General features: G+C 41.7%; 1 protein-coding gene across 9 annotated transcripts in view; it reads left to right on the top strand.

The window, feature by feature from the left end:
* SEPTIN11 (septin 11) overlaps window positions 1-19936 on the top strand; it is a 139104-nt gene that overhangs the window by 109661 nt on the left and 9507 nt on the right. For all 9 annotated transcript variants that reach the window (XR_004031723.1, XM_030819027.1, XM_030819025.1 and 6 more), the window contains 5 exons: window positions 1407-1593; window positions 4526-4687; window positions 8527-8623; window positions 9864-10032; window positions 17969-18101. Coding sequence is in view for 8 of the 9 variants with exons in the window: in XM_030819027.1 (XP_030674887.1) it covers window positions 1407-1593; window positions 4526-4687; window positions 8527-8623; window positions 9864-10032; window positions 17969-18101 (748 nt within the window). In the remaining variant the exon portion in view is untranslated. The remainder of the gene's footprint in view (window positions 1-1406; window positions 1594-4525; window positions 4688-8526; window positions 8624-9863; window positions 10033-17968; window positions 18102-19936) is intronic.

Below are 19936 nucleotides of genomic sequence, written 5' to 3' on the forward strand. Positions count from 1 at the left end.
TTAAATATTATTATTATTATGCAATATATATCTATATTTCAAGATTAGAAAATATAGAAGAATCTTATTGCTCATTCATTCTTTTTATTGGAATTTTGCCTGTCATGATTTGGAACTTTACTATTGCTGAGGTACATCCTACCTTTTTTTTTTTTTAAAGCCTCTAGAGATTTTGTCTACTCTAATTGAACCAATAGATTGTGATAAAATCACCAAAGAAAAATATCAAAAAGCTTTTTATGACTGCTTTCAGTTTTGCTCATAAGTTTGTTTGTTGTTATTGTTTATTTTGGGGATGTTTGTTCTTCTTAGGATGTCTGCTGTCATTTTTATTTTAAAAGATTTGTGGTTCCCTTTCAAGGGTTTCAGTTTAACTTATGGGTATGGGATTTGGGTGTTGAAAGGTTTTTATTTTTCTTAAAACTTATATCTTTGGAAAGGCAATAAAGTTTGGGGAGAATTAACTCTTTGTATTCCTAATAGAACAGTCTCTTTGTTGCTAAAACGAACTTCTTCTGAGTAGTCCCTTTGGAGACCAGAAAGAATTAGTGGGTTTCCCACAATGACCTAATATACTACTTACTTCCTGGACATGTGGTTTATGGAATGTGTATCCACAATATGCTATAAGTCATTGTGTTTATGGTCAGTTAATAGGATTACACATAATTATCCAAAACAGATTTGAATGATTTGGTGAGAAGAGAGGGTTACGACATTTACCTTTAAATCATGAAGATTTTGAGTTGAAAGGAATCTTGAAGATCATAATAGTCTAGGTGCCTCAGTTCCTATATGAGTTATGGATTATGCACCGGGCTGTGGGAGCACAGCCCCCATCTCTGGAGGAATAGGGCAGATGACCAGGGAATAGCTCGCAGTGGGTGGTGGTGTCATATCCTGAAACCATACACCAGTTTCATTTTGTGCACCAGTGGCAGTCAGTAGGGAGAGGCTGTCACTTTTCTCAGATGGATTTTTGAGGCCCAGTTTTGGCCCGGCAGGAAAGAATGCCACAGTCTCTTAGCAATATCTTCCATGGATAGCCCTTGGGGGAGTGGCAGTCAGCTCCACATATGTACAGTCTCTGTTTTAGAGGATGAATGTTAGCCAGGAGAAGAGTAGGAAAAAGATAGGTTCTCGCAGAGGGACCAGCGTGAGCAAAGACTCAGAGGAAATAAGGGCTTGACACGGGGGGGCAGGCTGCTACAAATGGTTGGGCATGGCTGGGACAGGAGAGGTGAGCCTGGAGCGCTGTTCAGGGATCAGGTGATGGAAGGCCTTGGATACCCAGGTAAGGACTTGGGCTTTAGCCCTTAGGAAGGAAGAAGCCATTGTGATGTTGAATGGAGGATTGTCCTGTGAAAGAGGTTTGAGACTAGAAACATGCTGTTTCTGCATTCTAGCTATAAGCCGATAGTAGAATATATTGATGCCCAGTTCGAGGCCTACCTGCAAGAGGAATTGAAGATTAAACGTTCTCTCTTCAACTACCATGACACGAGGATCCATGCCTGCCTCTACTTTATTGCCCCTACTGGACATTCACTAAAGTCCCTGGATCTGGTCACCATGAAAAAGCTGGACAGTAAGGTACTTGCTGCCACTCTGATTATCATCCACTCTCCTTTTAGATCTTCTTTATCCTAATGCCCTAATTTGTTCTCTGCTTTCAATGTGATTTTTTTTTTTCCTGGATTACAGGAACAGTGTTTGACAGCATGAGAAAATGCTTCAAAACCTCTTGCCTGTTAGACAAAAATAAAATAAAACAAAACTAGCAAAAAAAAAAAAAAGTCAAGTCGCTTTCCAGAAAGTAGTTTTAATTCTTAAGTGGGAGGTTGAAATATAACTTCCAGGTTTGTTTACTTTCTTAAAAAAAAAAAACTTTCTCTAAAAGGTGTTTAGAGGTTTGGTTTTAATTCAAAGTTTACAATGGAATAAAAGGTTAAATTTTTGTCTCTGTGATGATAATGGTCCAGCTTCTTTGATTTTAAAACTGAACTGCACATGTGTGTTCAAGTAAAGCAAAGTCTTAATTTCAGTGTGATCCTTGAGCTTGCCACATTTATACCTTCTCCTTTTCACAACACGTGAAGGAAGAGACTGGTAAGTTTAATAAAATTTTGCACCTTACTATATATTAATTAGACTTTCCATTTTGAAATAAATAGAAGACAATACATTCTAAAGTAAGGATGAAACAAATGGCAACAAGAACAACCACAAAACTAAGCCATGGATGGTATTTACTCTTAGATTCAAAACCCCTTTTGCATTCACAGAAAAGTCTTATCAGATGATAAAGCTCTTTAGAGGACTCTGCTGGGTGTTGTTACTATGATTTTATCTAAACAACACTGATAAAGATGCTGTCTCTCCAGAGGGACAAAACAGTGAGAGAATGCTCAGAAGATCAGCCTGTCCCCAAGGCCTCTGTCTGAACTGGCCTGTAGAGGGCTGGAAAGGCTGAAGCCAAGCCAGGCTCCTTTGGCTTCCAGCAGGCACGGACACAGTAGTTTACAGAAAAATCTTCTAATGGCCTGGAAGGATCACTGCAGCGAGTACTCTTCACAGAATAAACAGAAACCCTCCTTTATCCCATCTGATCCTCAGCTCCCTGGAAGCTGTGCCATTAGCCATGATAGTGGAGAGATCACAGGCAGTGAGGGCCGCTTCCAGGTCTGTCGTGTCCTTGGAAGCAGGGGCAGACCTCCCTGTTCTCAAGAGTGCCCCGTTCTCCACAGACATTCTGAAGGAAGTAGAGTGAGGAGGCTTCCTAACCGAGGGCTGAGTATGCAGACCCAGCCGGATAATATCCAACACTATTATTATATTTAATAGAGTTCATTGAAAATGGAAAAGAAAAAGACAAAACAGGCACAACTAATAAAAGCAAACAACCAACCATAAAGCAGGTTAAACTTTCAAAGAAGTAATATTGTTGGAGAGTTTGAGAGCTAGCTAGCATCTGAAAATGATAATATCGAAGTTTTATTTATACAAGTAAAGGGAAGGGTTAAGCAAATGTATGGTCATTTCAGAAAAGACTTTCAAGCTCCTGCTAGTGAGGAAAAAGAGGTTTTAAAACTAAATTGCTTGATTTCTCTATCTCCTCTGATCAATTTGGCCAAGAAAGAGTGAATCTCTGCTATTTTGTCTGTGTTGACATTAATTAAATACTAAATGTGTAAAAAAGATAGCCATTAAGAACAATAGGAAGTTTCTTTTTCCTCTGGTCCTGATCCAAACATTTCCCCCACCATCAATGATGTTTTTCTTAGTCTGCAACTTGCTGGAGGAAGCCCAAGCATGGTGAGCTTAGGAGCAGGTTGAGGAATAGGTTGAAGAATAGGTCTTTCTGTCAGCATGTCATCTCATTCGGGTTTATCAGGATTTCTAATTTGGCCTTTGGATCAAAGGAGAAGCAAAGGCATTCAGATGTGACCTGAACACCTCCCGAAAGACTCTCTGTTCCCTGGCTAGGACAGCTTCCTCACTGAGTCTGTTTTCTCTCACCTGAGCTGGGTGAAGACCATAGTTCTATATATCAGATGTCAGTAACGTCTTATTGAAACCTCTGTTTCTACAGGGATTAGGGGAAAGTTAATCTTAAAATGTGAATTTAAGAAATGTGTCCTGTGCACAGGGCTGGGGGCAGCCGGGGAAAGAATGTCCACACGGGGTTTGGAAGTTGTGCTCTGGGGTATCCTTGGCTCCCTTTCTGGGCTTCCTGCCATTAATGTCAAATTCTGAGTTCTCTCCTGTTCTTTGTAACCGATGCTGTGAAAGTGAGCCTTGCCTTTGGCACTTGATTTTATTCTGGCATGAAGGAGTAATTTGATAGAAGCTGATTTTCAAAAGAATTAGTTGGTATGATTTTGAAAAAGTTTACAGTGGGCAACACCATTTTTTTTTGGTTAATACATAGGTTCTCCTCTCAGCAATTTTCAGGTCATCAGAAGAAAGAAAGGATGTTGGGCTGCATAGAACTGAATACTCCACTGCTCTTACAAAAACTTTGTTATTATACTGTTAGGGTGTGCAAAACTCAAGAGCCTAAAGTAGATGGGAGGGGTCTAAAAGGAGAGGTTGGTCATTCAAAGAATAAGCTCCTTTGTTATCACTATTTGTCATAGAATAGTAACACTTCCTTTACTCTGTAAAGAAAAATGAGGTAGCACAGGAGAGGAAATTACAAGTATACTTTCAGTGCAGGATGGGAGGAAGTAAAAGTGTTTGAATATGGAACTAAAAGTTTATCTCAGGTCTTCTTAATTTTTCACCTAGGTAGAAAGTCTGATTTTCATTATCCTCCCTACCCCCCCCCCCAAAAAAAAATTGTAGGTACATAGGAGGTGTATATATTTATGGGGTACATGAGATGTTTTGATATAAGCAGGCAACATCTTTATTTTTTACAGTAAGGTTTTGCAATTTTTATTTATTTGTTTGCTATGTTTTATTCACTTGTCTATTTTTCTTACGTTGGAATTGTGTAAAAATGGACGTGTCTGTTTTACAGGTGAATATCATTCCAATAATTGCAAAAGCTGACACCATTGCCAAGAATGAACTGCACAAATTCAAGAGTAAGATCATGAGTGAACTAGTCAGCAATGGGGTCCAGATATATCAGTTTCCCACTGATGAAGAAACGGTGGCAGAGATTAACGCAACAATGAGTGTAAGTCCTCAAGTCAAATGGGAACAAGTGATTTTTATGAACGCCTGTCTTAGTAGCAGCATTGTAGAGTGGCTGGAGCACTGGACTGACTAGGAACCTGATGACTTCAGGTGTAGTCCAGCTTTGCCACCACTTGAAGTCATTTAACCAGTCTGCTCCTCAGTCTCTCCATCTGTCAAATGGGAGCATTAGACAAGATGATCTCAAATTTCCTTCCCACTCTAACAGTTACGATTTATACAGCAAATCTTGTGAGAAGGAAATGCCAGCCCACTACCATTTCACAAAAAGCAGCTCAAAGGAAATAGATCTGTGCTTGTTTCCACCAGTCTTGTCATAAATACGTTGGCTTGCCCCAATTTTGCTTTGGTGATTGGATCCTGCCCTTCCCTCCTTTCTATTTTCCCTACACTTTTCTAATCATTAGGTAAACTGGCAATTGAGGATACAATTTCCACATCACAGAGAGGAACTAGTCAGGAGATAAATGATTAAAGTGACAGTGGTTCCCTGTGTGATTGTGATGTAATCCCTCCTGGTGAGTCTCCATCCTGCTGGTTAATGCTCAAGTCTGTTTCACTGCTCTTTTGTGTGTCTCACAGCCCATAGCTCAGCTGTGAGCTGCAATGACTCTGCGCATCTTTTTTTCCCTTTGGGAATGCATAACATCCATGAAAGCCACATGCTTTCCATATAGTGGAAGCCCATTGATGGTTGTTGGAATTCAAAGTAGTAAAGGCTCTAGAATCATTGGAAGAATCTGGAAAGCAGATTCTTCCCAGGAAATAGGCATGATGGGGTGTGAAAGGAAGGCTGCCACGAGGGAAAATGGCTAGACTTGTGCAAAAGAATGAATGGATAGAAGATCACCAAGGGGTTTTGGTCCCATTACGAAGTGAGTGTTTAACTAGTAGAGCCACTGAGATGGAAGATACACCTTACTTCTTGGGAAGTAGTGAGTTCCCATCGCCAGTGGTTAGTAGATAACAGACCCTGTTTCAGTCCACTTGGAAGAGATACTGTAGCAGGAATTCTTAAGCAGGATTGAACTGTATAATAGGCAAGATCTCTTCCACCTCTAAAATTCTCTGGTTGTGAGGTAGGTGCTGTTATTATTCCTACCTCATATATGAGGAGACTGCAGCATAGCACCTAAGATTGTACAGCTGTGGGTAGTGGAGGTAGGATTGGAACCTAGGCTTTGGCTGTCAGGCTACACTCTCACCCTGTGTACTACTGCCCGAGCAGAGCAGTGTACCGTCAGCCTCAGCATCCATGGATTTCACCAGCCGTGGACCAAAGATATTTGGGAAAAAAATGCAACAATAAAAACAGTAATACTATATATATATATATATATATATATATGGCCAGGCACAGTGGCTCATACCTGTAATCCCAGCACTTTGGGAGGCCGAGGAGGGAGGATCACTTGAGGCCAGGGGCTCAAGACCAGCCTGGTCAACATAGCAAGAAAATAAAAAATAAATTCTACAAAAAAAATTTTTTTAAATAGAGTATAATAACTATTTATATAGCGTTTACATTGTCTTAGGTATTATAATTTAGAGATGACTTAAAGTATACAGGAGGATGTGCATAGGTTATTTGTAAATACTATACCATTTTATATCAGAGATTTGAGCACCTGCAGATTTCAGTGTCCATGGACAGTCCTGGAACCAGTACCCTGTGGATACTGCAGGAGGTCTGTACTTTTTTATAGCAAGGTCAAAATCTCAAACTGAGATGGCACTCCTTTATTCTGCTGTAGAAATGTAATTTGGGATGTCAGTGTGGAATTCAGGAAGTACATGAATGACTGCTATATAATTTTTCTTTATATTCCTATCCTTCTAGATAATTTTTCATTATTTTCTAGTCATGGAACTGTATTTGTGTTAAACTTATTGGAAAGAAAATACCCAAGAATTTTTGCTCTCTGTCTTTATCAGATTAATAGAACTGAATCTCTGCCATTCCAAATTAATCCTGCTCTTTAAAGAAATTTTCATTTAGGCTCTTCATTACAAACAATTCTTGCTGATCAAATTCCACGTAATGTCTGAGGAAAACAGATTACACTGGCAGTTGCTTTTGTTACATTTGAGTGGAGAAATTTCCTTGGTCATTACACCAAAATATTGACCGGAAAGGTCCTGTTGCTCCTCAACTTCAGGGGAAACAATAGTGTTCAGGTCTGAAACTCAGACTTGTTTGAGAAAGAGAATGTGCTTTCTTTCCTTCTTAGGGTGTGAGATGCACTAGAACATTTCAATATCTTGAGCGTCCAACAAAATGCTACTTGGGCAACCTGAGCCAATGATTATGCCAAGTTCTCTGTAGGAGAGGGATTGGCTTACAAACTTTATCTTCTTTCTCAATGTATCTATAGTGGAAGAACACTGGGTCAAGGAACTCTAAATAATAATTCTTGGAGCAGCTATTTCAAATCTTATTCTTACATGCTGATAGAAAAAAGATAGGATTATTATTTCCTCCCCCACTCAGAATGCAGCGACAACTACCAAATAAACCGATGTGAAAGAGTCAGTTGTCTTAGACACCATCTCTACTTCAGATAAATCTGGGTGCAAAGCTTGAGCCAGTAATTTGGGCTAAGGTGTGTTTCTGACTTAGAATTTGTGCAGTAGTCAACTGTCTAAAGCAGTGTTGTTCAAATAGAACTATAATGTGAGACACACAAGTATTTTAAAATTTTCTAGTAGCTACCTTAAAAAAAGTAAAAAGAAATGTGAAATTAATTTTAAGGACTTAACCTAGTATGTTGCAAAATATAATTTCAACATGTAATCAATATAAAAATTATTAGATATTTTAGGCAGGGCACGGTGGCTCATGCCTGTAATCCCAGCACTTAAGGAGGCCAAGGCGGGCGGATCACAAGGTCAGGAGATCGAGACCATCCTGGCTAACACAGTGAAACCCCGTCTCTACTAAAAATACAAAAATTAGCTGGGCGTGGTGGCCAGCGCCTGTAGTCCCAGCTATTCGGGATGCTGAGACAGGAGAATGGCGTGAACCCGGGAGGCGGAGCTTGCAGTGAGCTGGGATCACGCCGCTGCACTCCAGCCTGGGCAACAGAGCGAGACTCCATCTCAAAAAAAAAAAAAAAAAGATATTTTAATGGTAGGTCTTTGAGATCCAGTGTATATTTTACAATGACAGTATATCTCATCGTGGACTGAATTTTCACCAAAAATACTTTATCTGTATTTACATTTTATAAAAGTCACAGCTAAAAAGGTTAATTTACATACCCCGGTTTCTCCTAACATACCTTAAAGATTTTCAGTATGAAATAAGTGCCAAAAAGATACTTTAATCTTTGTGTCTACCTTGCCATCTGCCTTGGTCTTCTTTTTCAGAAGATTTGAGTTTGAAGCAAAGTGAAATGCAGTTTTACCAAAACAATAAAGTTGCATTTAATGGAAAAATATTTTACGTTGCTTCCATTTTAAATTTAGATGTAAACTAATTAAAAGTTAGATATTCAATTTCTTGTTCCTACAAGCTGTATTTCAAGTGCTCAACAGTCACATATAGTTAGTGGCTACGGCATCGGCTAGCACAAGTCTTAAGCTTACTTTATAGTTGCAAAGACTCATACAGTTTTCCCTTGAATCTAGCTCGTGTCTCATACTCAGTGTTTGGTTATAAGAGGGGTGGGATACGTGACATCCACCCGCCGAACTGCAGCCTGCTTTTCCCTTGCCACCAAGTAGAGGCCTGCAGAAGGAGGAAGAAGATAGAGACTGGTGGAAACTAGTCTGTCAGAGCAGGGGAAAGTAACTATTCTCTGTCCTTTTGCTTGGCAGGTCCATCTCCCATTTGCAGTGGTTGGCAGCACTGAAGAGGTGAAGATTGGCAACAAGATGGCAAAGGCCAGGCAGTACCCCTGGGGTGTGGTGCAGGGTATGTGCACAGCATGGGAGATGGAGTCTTCATATTTAGCCCCTATGTGAAAGGCCGTGTTTGTTCATTTCCTGTCTTGTTTAGGGAGGCCCTCAACAGTGGGCTGGCAGTGAGAGGGAGTGGTGGGGCTCCACACATGGCAATCGTGGAGGTGAGGAAGAAAGAAAAAGTAATCAGCTAGGTAGACAATGGAGAGACCTGGCTGCCAAGCCCTTGAGGTAGCCCCTCAAGGATGCTAGGTTGTGTAGGGAATTAATATAAAGTCCTGATTGAAAAATAGTTCTTCCCTAGGAGTTGGAGCTCGTTTCATCAGCCAAGTATTAAAAAGCAGCAAAAAGTTCTTTGCAAACTAGAGGGTACTTTTTTCTCCATCAACTATGCAAAAAATGTCTTCTAATAAAATGTTATCTTAGTAAATCTGAGACTTAGGAGAATATTTGACCTATATTTGCCACTGTGGGGCATGGCCACAGTCTAACCTGAAAGCTTGTCAGGTGTGTCACTTTGAAGGACAAGGACTCTATGACCTACTCTTGTGTTCTGAAGGAGGACATCCAGTGCTATGGATTAAGCAGGATGGCTACAGAAAGTTCTTCATTGGTTTAAGATGTATCAGACCTCCTTTTCCTCTGTTTTGAATAAAGGCAATAAAGCTGTGAGAAGAAATAGTACCTTTGAGATCCCTGGGAAAAATACAATTCTTCTTACTCTTACTAATTTCTCTACAATAAGAAAACTCCTTTCTTCCCAGTGTTGTTGATAAAATTAAATGAAGTGGTATGTAAAAGTGGCCCTGCACAGTTATAGACAGCATGGAGTGGTACAAATACATCTGGCTTTGGGCCAGATGTTCTGGCATTTGAATCTAGACTCTGCTACCTCTCTTTGGAAGGTCAGCTTGCTCACCAAGCTCCTGCGTCTGCAAAGCAAGAGTCATGACATCTAGCTGGCAGAGTTATTATGAAGGGTAAAGACAGTATTTGTTTTCAAGCTCCTCCCTCTGTGCTCTGTGCTGAGTAGGCACTCAGCAGTCGGCATTGTCATCAGTATTATGGTCAATGTTGTCAGAAATCTTGTCTTTGTCAGGAATGTAAGGTGATTCCAGTAAAGGATCTTCAGATGGTCTTGAGACCCCAGAGATTTCAGGAGTGATGGTAATAAAATCTTGGAAGCATCACTGCAGATATTTCAGTGACATCGTTGCTAATCCCGCTTCCTCCATTTCCCCCCTCTCTTGTAGTTGAGAATGAAAATCATTGCGATTTTGTGAAACTTCGAGAGATGCTGATCCGGGTGAACATGGAGGACTTGCGAGAGCAGACTCACACCCGCCACTATGAATTGTACCGACGCTGTAAGCTTGAAGAGATGGGGTTCAAGGACACTGACCCTGACAGCAAACCCTTCAGGTATGAAGGCATCTAGCAATTAGGTGTCTCCCAGACAGTGGCGAGAGTGGCATGTTGGTACATCACAGAAATGCTTGCTGGGTTGAGATGGTGATGATGGAAGGATCTGGTGGGTGAAGATTAATGCATATGTTGTCAGGCATTGTGATAATTGCTTTATTTGCATTATTTCAACTAACTTACCTAGTTGATGTCATTATTATCCACATTTTACAGATGAGGAAACAAAGGCACTGAAAGTATAAACAAACTGCCCAAGGTCCTCCAAGTAGTAAAAATGGTGTGGTGTTGAGCTCTTGCCATCTGGGTCCTGAGCCCAGGTTTCTGCCAGTTCTCTTGCAGAGGTACAGAGCCTGGTCGATATATTTACAAAGGTGAGGCTGCTGATTACAGTTTGCCCCATTCATTTTTGCCAAACACCTTTAACTTCCGAAAGCCCTTCCTTTGTCAAGCACTTTTACTATTAGCTTTCAGTGGTTCAGTAAAATTCTAACAACAAAGAATCAGGAGGAAAGGAGAATAGCTTTTAGGAGATCTATGTATTTTCTTATATCACTGACGGATGGAGATGCAAAATGTGAAGGGGAGAAATGGATGTAGAATCAATACCCTAGCCGAAGCCCAGACCCCGTCAGAATCCAGTGGTGGGGATAGGATTGGCAAGGCTGGGGTGCTGTTGCCGTAGTGAGTCGTGGGATGGTTCTGGGTAAAGGTGTGGGGTGAGGCTGCCAGGCCAGGTTCACCACCTCCTGGTCGAGGAGAGGATTGTCCAGATGGTGCCCAAGCAGTTTTCTTTTCTTTTTCTTTTTTTTTTTTTTTTTTGAGATGGAGCCTTGCTCTGTCACCAGGATGGAGTGCCTCGGCCTCCCAAAGTGTTGGGATTACAGGCGTGAGCCACCACGCCTGGCCCCCAAGCTGTTTCTTAATGGGGATTTGAATTCAGGTGGTGTGAGGTGTGTCTGGGTTCTGTGCCTTTACAAATTGAGGGCCATAGTTCCTTGGGGAAAAAAACCTGTCTTTCTCCTCTTTGGCCTACAACACACTCTGATGTCTACAAGCTGGCTGACAATAGAACCGGAGGCAGCCTGTGCACAGCAGATTCTGTCCCCGTGGGTCTGTAGGAGGGAGTTTATTTTCTTGCAATTGCTTTAGAGATAGTTTAGGAATGCCTGGACTTGTCGCCTGGCACTGTGCTACTGAGGAGTTCCATGAGCATGTGTGTATGCAGTGAGAACAAATGCAGAACCCAGACAAGGGGCTTACCAAGAAGTTAACTTCTAGCCAAGATTGCATCATTCACTCCTGCCCTGACGGCTTGCAAAACTGACCATCTCCAACCATGTGAAAGTCATGTTCTGAGGCAAGGTGTAGGACACCTTTTTGTGTACACAGGTTTAGCTAATTGAACCTTGAAATGCATTTACCAGAAAATAGTCCTTACAAAATCAAGTCCACTTTATGGTTACTAAACCTGATGAAATGGTTTCTGTGTGGGAAAGGCCGGCTTCAGTATTACGTAAAATATTTGTTTTCATGCAAAGAGATATGGAACAAAAGGAACTGCCATAAAATTGAATTCATTTTCCCCTCACCTTCATTCAAATCCAGACAGTGTTGAAGAGCACTGAGCTAGGAGTCAGGAGTTTGGGTTCAGTTCCTGGTCCTGCTACGCTACAAGTTCTTAACCCTTCTGGGCCTGAGTTTCTTCATCTGTGAAATGAGGAGCTGATCCAGATCAGGGAATAATTAGATCCAGTAAAAAAAAATTTTTTTCCATACTGGGTTAGATAGTAAATATTTTAGGCTCTGCAGGCCAAACGGTCTCTGTCACAACTATTCAGTTCTGCCCTTGTCGTCCGAAAGCAGCCATAGACCATACTGTAAATGAATGGGCATGGGTGTGTTCTAGTAAAATTTCATTTACAAAAACAGATGGGGGGCCAGATTTGGTCCTCGGCTGTAGTTTCCCAACCCCTAGACGAGATCATAACTTGGAGCCTGTGAACTGCCTGCAAAAGTTAGAATGCGTGTGACTGCTTCTTGAGTTTGTTAGAGGTCATTTACCTCCCAAAGTGTTTTACTTCTCAAAATGTTCAGAGCCATTTGGCATACTTGTGTTTCTTTCAACTCAGGAATCTGTGGAATTTGAAGAGTCTGTGATGCTACCCTTAGCTATCTACACCACCAGGAAGGGCCCAGTGGCCTAAGTTTGCCTACTGGGACAGGCAAGACCAAGTCCTTCCACCATCTTGACTGGGTTCCTTAGGTTCCCTGGGAGCCTGGGGATTGTGAGGATTTCCTGCTGCTGCAGATGCACAGCCTGCTAAGTTGTCTGTGTAGCCAGCATTTTAATTAAGGCATTTCCTGCAAGCCCAGAGTAACTGCCCACCAGGAGGAGGTGGAGCTGGGTAGGCCCAGCAGGGCTTCTGCAAGGGACAGCTGCTGGGCAAGCCCACTGCTTTGTTCTCCCTGTTTCAGGGGCTTCAGGGTTGGTGAGGGACATCACGGAGGCTGCCTGACGCTTAGAGAGCATGCTTTATCCATATCTCCCCTCCCCACTTGGATCCATTTCCCCTGGCCTGAGTTTTACTTTTTGATGATGAAAAGGGAAAATGTATACACACACACACACACACACACACAATATATAATAATATATTAATTATATATATTACTAATATATAATATAATTATATAATAATATATAATATATACACATATATATATACACACATATATATTACCAAGGCCTTTACTTTTTTCCATATATAAGAAAATTAGAAAAAAGTGGACCTTCTAAAAATAAATACCTTCCAACATCTCAATAACTGGCACCAGGTTTTCCATTTCAACTGGAAACAATTTCTCCTCTTAGACCACTCATTCAAACTCTGATGTCCCTCCTGGTTTAGGGAAGATTACTTGGTACCAAAAGTTGGCTTTGATCACGTCTTGGTAAATAGTGATACGAAATGAATTTGATTTTCCTTTTCTTGGAAACCACTACTTTTAAAAGGGCTCAGCCTTTCCCTTTGAAGAATTTCCGGCACCCTCAGCACTTCCTGTGCACCTGAGAGGGAGGAATGGAGTGAGGTGACTGTTTGGAGGATGACAGAGTTAAGGAAAAGCGGAGGCCACAATTGATTGAAGTGATTTTCCAGAATTTCATCTGCAAAGTCACCACTCCTGGATGTGCTTGGAAGATGGATCTTCCGTGTGAATTTAGGCTGAGCTTGGAGGAGTATAAATCAAGGGCTTAAGGTTTTATTATATTCTCAAAGCACAGGATTTCTGCATAGGTGTGCAGTGAAGTTCATCCTTCCCAGTGAGCACCCTCGTTCACCATTTGTCCTCTGGGCCCCACTTGTGTTTACAGTACATGTTTGTAAAACAGAGAGTGACCTCTAATGCCAAGTCTAGTAAGAGGCAGTGCCACTGTGTATGTTACACAGTGTGAGGCAAAAGGAGGAGCAGTGCACGCTCAGAGACGCTGTATTCAAGCCTTGGCAGCACACCACGGCAGTAAAGCTAGTGGAGCCCATCCCTGGGTTGCCTTTAAACCTGCCTGCATTCACACTTGTGTCTTTATTGTCTTGTGGCAGAATACGTATATAACCAGGCATTCATCTGCTCTTTCCCAAGCCCATCTTTATCCACTCCCATGCATGCCCGGCTGCTGCCCTGAAGCCTTGAAACTCATGCTTCTACCACCCAGAGCACCCATGCTTCCCTGGACCCAGGCGTCTCCTTCCTCCAGACCCCAGCCCCTTTCTGGCTGGCATTATAGGGTAGAAGAGGAGACGTCACGTGTCTCCCATGAGCCACTCCCTGCTTCCTTTCTCCTGAGAGGCCACAGCGCTTTTCCTAACAGTACCTGCCCAAGCTGCTCCCATCTCACCTCGGAACACCACCGTCTCCTTGCTTCACTCCCGTTCAACTCACACCAAGCGCTCAGTTACCACCATTTTCTCAGAGGCCAACGAGGTCCAGGCCCTGGAGACTCACTTGTTTTTGGGAGTGCCTGGGCCTCTGTACACCAGCCATGCAGTGCAGGAGGTGGAGTTCTTATCTGACCAAGGCAGCCTGGGCTCAATCCTGGCTCTGTTACTTCTTTGTGGTGTGACCTGGTCAAATTACCTGTGTGTCCAAGTTTCTCCATCTATAAAGTGGGAGGTGATAGTAATGTCTACCTTATTGGGTTGTTTTAAGGATTAAATGAATTCACATGTGTATTGCTCCACTCCACAAAAGCTGGTGGAGATGATCATACTCTGGCCTGCCCTCCACTAGATGCTTTTAGATAAGAACAGAGAGAGAATCGTGCTGTGTGAATCACCAGAATGAAGGATGAACTGAAGTGTCTGTGTTCGTTCTCTCTTCCTTTGACTTCCACAAGCAAAACCTGCCTCTCCCAAGGGCTGTTAAGGGGAGATTACAAGATAAAATCCTCAATTTCAAATCAATCTAAAATCTCGTGAAAAAGGTACACATTTCTCACTTAGAAAAGGGTATTAATAACTGTAATTAAAAATTAAGTTTGAAGAACTAAAAGTTGCAAAAGATACCACTAAAGGGATGGGTGCAGTGGCTCACACCTGAAATCCCAGCACTCCGGGAGGCTGAGGTAGGAGGATCACTTGAGCTCAGGAATTTAAGACCAGCCTGGGCAACATAGGGAGACTTCATCTCAACAAAAAATGAAAAAAAAAATTAGCTGGGCATGGTGGCACATGCTTGTGTTCGGTCCCAACTACTCGAAAAGCTGAAGTGGGAAGATCGCTTGAGCCCAGGATTTCGAGCGTATAGTGAGCTATGATCCGGCTCCTGCACTCCAGCCTGGGTGAGACAGTAGGAGCCTGTCTCAAAAAAAAAAAAAAGATGTAAAATCACTTTGGATATCTTTACTGAATATGAGCCAGTTCCTTCTGAACTGGTCTTCAATGACTGGAAATATTAGTGAGGGCTTGTGGTATCTCTAGTGGACAACTCAACTGGCAGAGGGTCTGGGAATCTGATTCTGTGGATGCTGTGGTTCTAAGTTATTTGTAAGTAACTAATTACAGTTATGATTCCTTGGGGTAAGGTTTTATGGCTTCTGTCTTATGTTCCTGATCATCGTTTCCAATGTCAGAGTTCAAAAGCTGGCTCACATCCTAAGACACAATGATATAAGAAGTAGCATTTGTTGAGCCCATTTGCCTGCTCTGGCCCAGGGTGTCAAAACTGCTTCCAGACTCATGTCTGAAGCTAATCTTGCCAGTGGCAAAGTTTGCTCCTTAGGCTGTCTCTGGGACTAGGCTTTCCAATTTTGGACTGCAAGCTTCACTATAAAAAGCATTTTCCATCACGATCCAGCATACACATTTTGTGTAGTAATGCCTACTCTTAAACTTTTTAACGTACTGGTTAAGACCCACAATTGAGTTGTGATTCATAGTTTCATAAGATGGCTTGTGGTTGGGATTGGATAAAGAAGAGTCATTTAGTGAGTTCCCAGCATTTAGGGTAGCATTACCCAGAGCACATTCTATCAGTGAACTGCTTAAATTTTCCATGATCAGACAAATTTGGAGGATTTTAAGACAATCAAATTAAACAGATTCTTTTACTGAAGGGCTTCTCAGAGCATTTAAGACAAGCAGTAGTTAGCAAACTAGTTACATCAAATCACATGGGAAGCATTTAAAACTAGCAAACTAGTTGCATCAAATTACCTGGGAAGCATTTAAAACTAGACCATTTTGCCTTACCAGACATCTTGAATCAGCCTCTCCAGGACTGAACTTAGGACTCTGTATTTAGGGAAGTGTATGCAACAAAATGTGCCCAGTGCCCCTGCTGTGTGGCCAAGGTTGAGATCCACCATGCACTGTAAATCTGCTAAAAGGATAGCAGGGGCACCATTCTCCCTTCCATCTTTTGACGTTGGAGCCCCTCTTTTGGAGATCCTTTCTTGAAATTGGTGGTCTCTGGAATACACTTTGGGTAGTGTTTCTGTCAAAGTTTCCATTGTTTGTTAGAAAGAAGAGGGAGATATATTCATTATTCTAAAATCAATAAAAACAGTTTTCTGTAAAATTTCATAGGAGGGATGAGTCATCCTCTACCTGTGGCAATTCTGACCTAAATAATAGTGATGAAGAGTTTATTATAAGCTAATATGCAAAATTTCATGGATTATTTTATAGTTCTGTTATCAGTACACTTCTCTATATCTCTATCACTATTGATCTTAAACTTGAAGTCCAACTATTGCTATTAATATTAGCCAACACTAACATTGGCCAAACATGTTTTTATCTTGTAAGATAATGTGAAAGCGAAATGTACCTCTGGAAACTCAAAATACTTGATTGTTCATAAACAGGTACTATTGATAGTGGCAAGGGCAAGAGAACTTACTTTTAATAAACTAATAACCGTGTTAATTATTGAAGTATAAACCAGCCTAATTAATACGTTTTCTTTTTTTGAGATGGAGTCTTGCTCTGTTGCCCAGGCTGGAGTGCAATGGCATGGTCTCAGCTCACTGCAACCTCCAATTCCTGGGTTCAAGTGATCCTCCTGCCCCAGCCTCCCAAGTAGCTGGGATTATAGGTGCTCATCATCACACCCAGTTAATTTTTGTATTTTCAGTAGAGATGGAGTTTCACCATATTGGCCAGGCTGGTCTCGAACTCTTGACCTCAGGTGATCCTCCTGCCTCAGCCTCCCAAAGTGCTGGGATTACAGGTGTGAGCCACCATGCTTGGCCTAATACATAACTAGTTGTGTGGTTCATTATAGATGTGTGTATCTACATGCACGTATGCTCCTATCACCTGAATTTCCTTTTTCTTCGTGTAAATGGACAGATGTAAATGATATGTGGTGGTCTGCGTGGTGCCAGGGGTCATCCAGAGTGTCTATCCAGTTTGTAGTCTACACTTTGGATGAATTTGGTCCATGGGAAAGGCAGATATACTGCAGACGGTTAATATACAACAATTGTTGTAGGGAAACTACAAGACAAAGAGAGAAATAGCACCTTATAAAATATCAGCAAATGTTTCTGTATGTGTGTGGGGGTTGCAGTGGGAGTGTATTTTCTTAAGCTGTGTTACCAAAGTGATGTCTCTGTAAATATATTTGTTTTGACTTAGAGATAAAGCTGAGCTGTAGCATTCAATGTAGAATATTGGGCTCTAACTTCTGAGACAGTCAGGAGGAGGATAGAATTGAAAATAAAAATTAAACTTCTCCCTGCTCTATTTACAACGGTAATATAACTTGAAAAGTAGCAATTTTTTTACAGTATCTTTAAAGGTAATGTTGTCTCCTTAGTTTACTTGCTGGGTCTATTTTCCACATTGGGGGCTGGAGGGAGATGAGAGGGGAGGGTACCATCTACTGGGCACTGACTATATGTTCGATGTTTTATTCCCTTCCCCTCATTTCATTCTCAGGGTCATATCCCTAGAAGGTAAGTGTCACTGTATCCACGTCTTAGACCTTGGAGGCCAAGGGAGGCTGTGCTTCTCTAAGAACAGCTGGTTAGTTGGTATGGCCCAAATTCAAACCCAGATCTGTGGGACTCCAGTGCCTCTTCATTTCTCCCCCTATATCAGGCCTTCTCCGTCTTCTCAAATTCTATATCACCTCCACCTCCTCAGCCCAGGTTTTCCCTGTGTGAATATATGTAAGATAAAACTTGGCTAGTCAGAGACACACCTTTAGTGCTGTGTCAGGCTTACTGACTGATTTCTAGTTCTTGATGCACTTGTCTTTCCAACTACAGCATAACTAAAAGCAAAACAGTGTTATTCTACTTATGCTTTGATATGGCAAGCAGCAGCTTTGTCTATGTTTTGGAAGTAGATGGGTAGAAATTATGTGAACTGAAATTTCTTAATATACAATTTCATGATGCTGTCCTTCATTTGTGGATTTTGAATAGTCTTCAGGAGACATATGAAGCAAAAAGGAATGAATTCCTGGGAGAACTGCAGAAGAAAGAAGAAGAAATGAGACAAATGTTTGTTATGAGAGTGAAGGAGAAAGAAGCTGAACTTAAAGAGGCAGAGAAAGAGGTAAGCCATCTGTCCTGCTTCAAGGGAAAGATTTGTAAGAGAGAGATTTTCTAAATACTTCACACTTTAGAGGAATTCATGATGGTCCAAGTACTTTCTACACGCATTTTGTCACAAGTGACCTGCCAACCTGGCCAGGAAAATGGGTCAGATATTCTCATCCCCGTCTTACAGATGATGAACAGGTTATAAAAGTTAAAACTATTTTTGCAGTCACATACCTAGTTAGCAGCAAAATCGAGACTAAAACTAGATCTTAGGTCTCCAGATCTGATCACATGGCCTGTGTAGCTCTGTGTTTCTTCAATTTACAAATCTTAAAACATGAGATTTGGGATTCTGGGACTATTATTATCATCTTAGTCTATCAGCCAACTCAGCTAGACTTTGGCAGTGTCTGGGGGACAACGATCTGACACAAAGCCTGTACTCCACGTCTGCACCCGTGCTTCTGCCCTCATGGGGCTTGCACTCCCTGCTCCAGCCTTACCTTAGTCCCCTCCCCTGGCCAGATTAACTGCTTCCTAGAAGTTAACATAGATTTATACTGTAACACTCATCCCATCGTATTTGAGTGTGTGTGTGTGTGTATGTGCGCTTGTGTGCATAATGTCTATTTCTGCTGGTCGATAATGAGTATCTGAAGTGTTTGACCAATATCTCTATATGTTTCTAAGTGAAATCATTTAAATAAATTTCCTCATTTTCTTGTTTTAATTTATTTTGTCTAAAAACTACTGAAACTTAGAGGCTATTTAAATAGCTAAGCACTCGAGATGGTTTTGCTGCAGAGAAAGTTGAGCCTTATTTGCTGTTGGCTTCGAGAACCAAGGGGATGCTGGGTAAAAAATCTAAAATTATCTAGAATTCCTTCCTTTCCTTTTCTTTTTCATTTCCTTTCTTCTTCCTTTGCTTTTCTTCTTCCCCTTCCTTCCCTCAAGGGCCAGAAATTTCCCAACACATTATTTAAGTAGCTAATACATAATGCATATATATATACACACACACACACATATATATGTAGTCATTGTATATATTTCTAAGTAAATGTTTTTTATACATTTTGAAAAAGGACCAGAGGTGAAGAACCACTTTTACCACTAGGGTGAGTTTTTTGTTGGGATCATAATTAATTTTGGCCAGGTGAGGTGGTTCACGCCTGTAATCCCAGCACCTTGGGATGCCAAGGCGGGAGGATCACGAGGTCAGGAGTTCGAGTCCAGCCTGGCCAATATGGTGAAACCCCGTCTCTACTAAAGACACAAAAATTAGTTGGGCATGGTGGCGCATGCCCATAATCCCAGCTACTTGAGAGGCTGAAGCAGGAGAATTGCTTGAACCTGGGAGACAGAGGTTGCAGTGAGCTGAGATTGCGTCACTGCTCTCCAGCCTGAGCAACAGAGTGAAGGAATTTTTAGTCCCAAGGAGTTGAAGTGTCATAGGAGTCTGGGACTCTGAGGGATGCTCTTCAGCATCCCAGCTCAGCTCCTCCAGGAAGTCAGCAAAACGGTACTTTACACCTGTATTAAAGCCAGTGCAGCCACACGACACATGTTTGTTTGTTTTTCTTTTTTTTTTTGAGACGGAGTCTCACTCTGTCACCCAGGCTGGAGTGCAGTGGTGCGATCTCAGCTCACTGCAACCTCCGCCTCCCAGGTTCAAGCAATTCTCTGCCTCAGCCTCCCGAGTAGCATGGATTACAGGCGCCCGCCACCACGCCTGGCTAATTTTTGTGTTTTTAGTAGAGATGGGGTTTCACCATCTTGGCCAGGCTGGTCTTGAACTCCTGACCTCGTGATCCACCCGCCTCAGCCTCCCAAAGTGCTGGGATTACA

Source organism: Nomascus leucogenys, chromosome 9 (assembly GCF_006542625.1).
Source record: "Nomascus leucogenys isolate Asia chromosome 9, Asia_NLE_v1, whole genome shotgun sequence".
Classification (NCBI taxonomy): Eukaryota; Metazoa; Chordata; class Mammalia; order Primates; family Hylobatidae; genus Nomascus; species Nomascus leucogenys.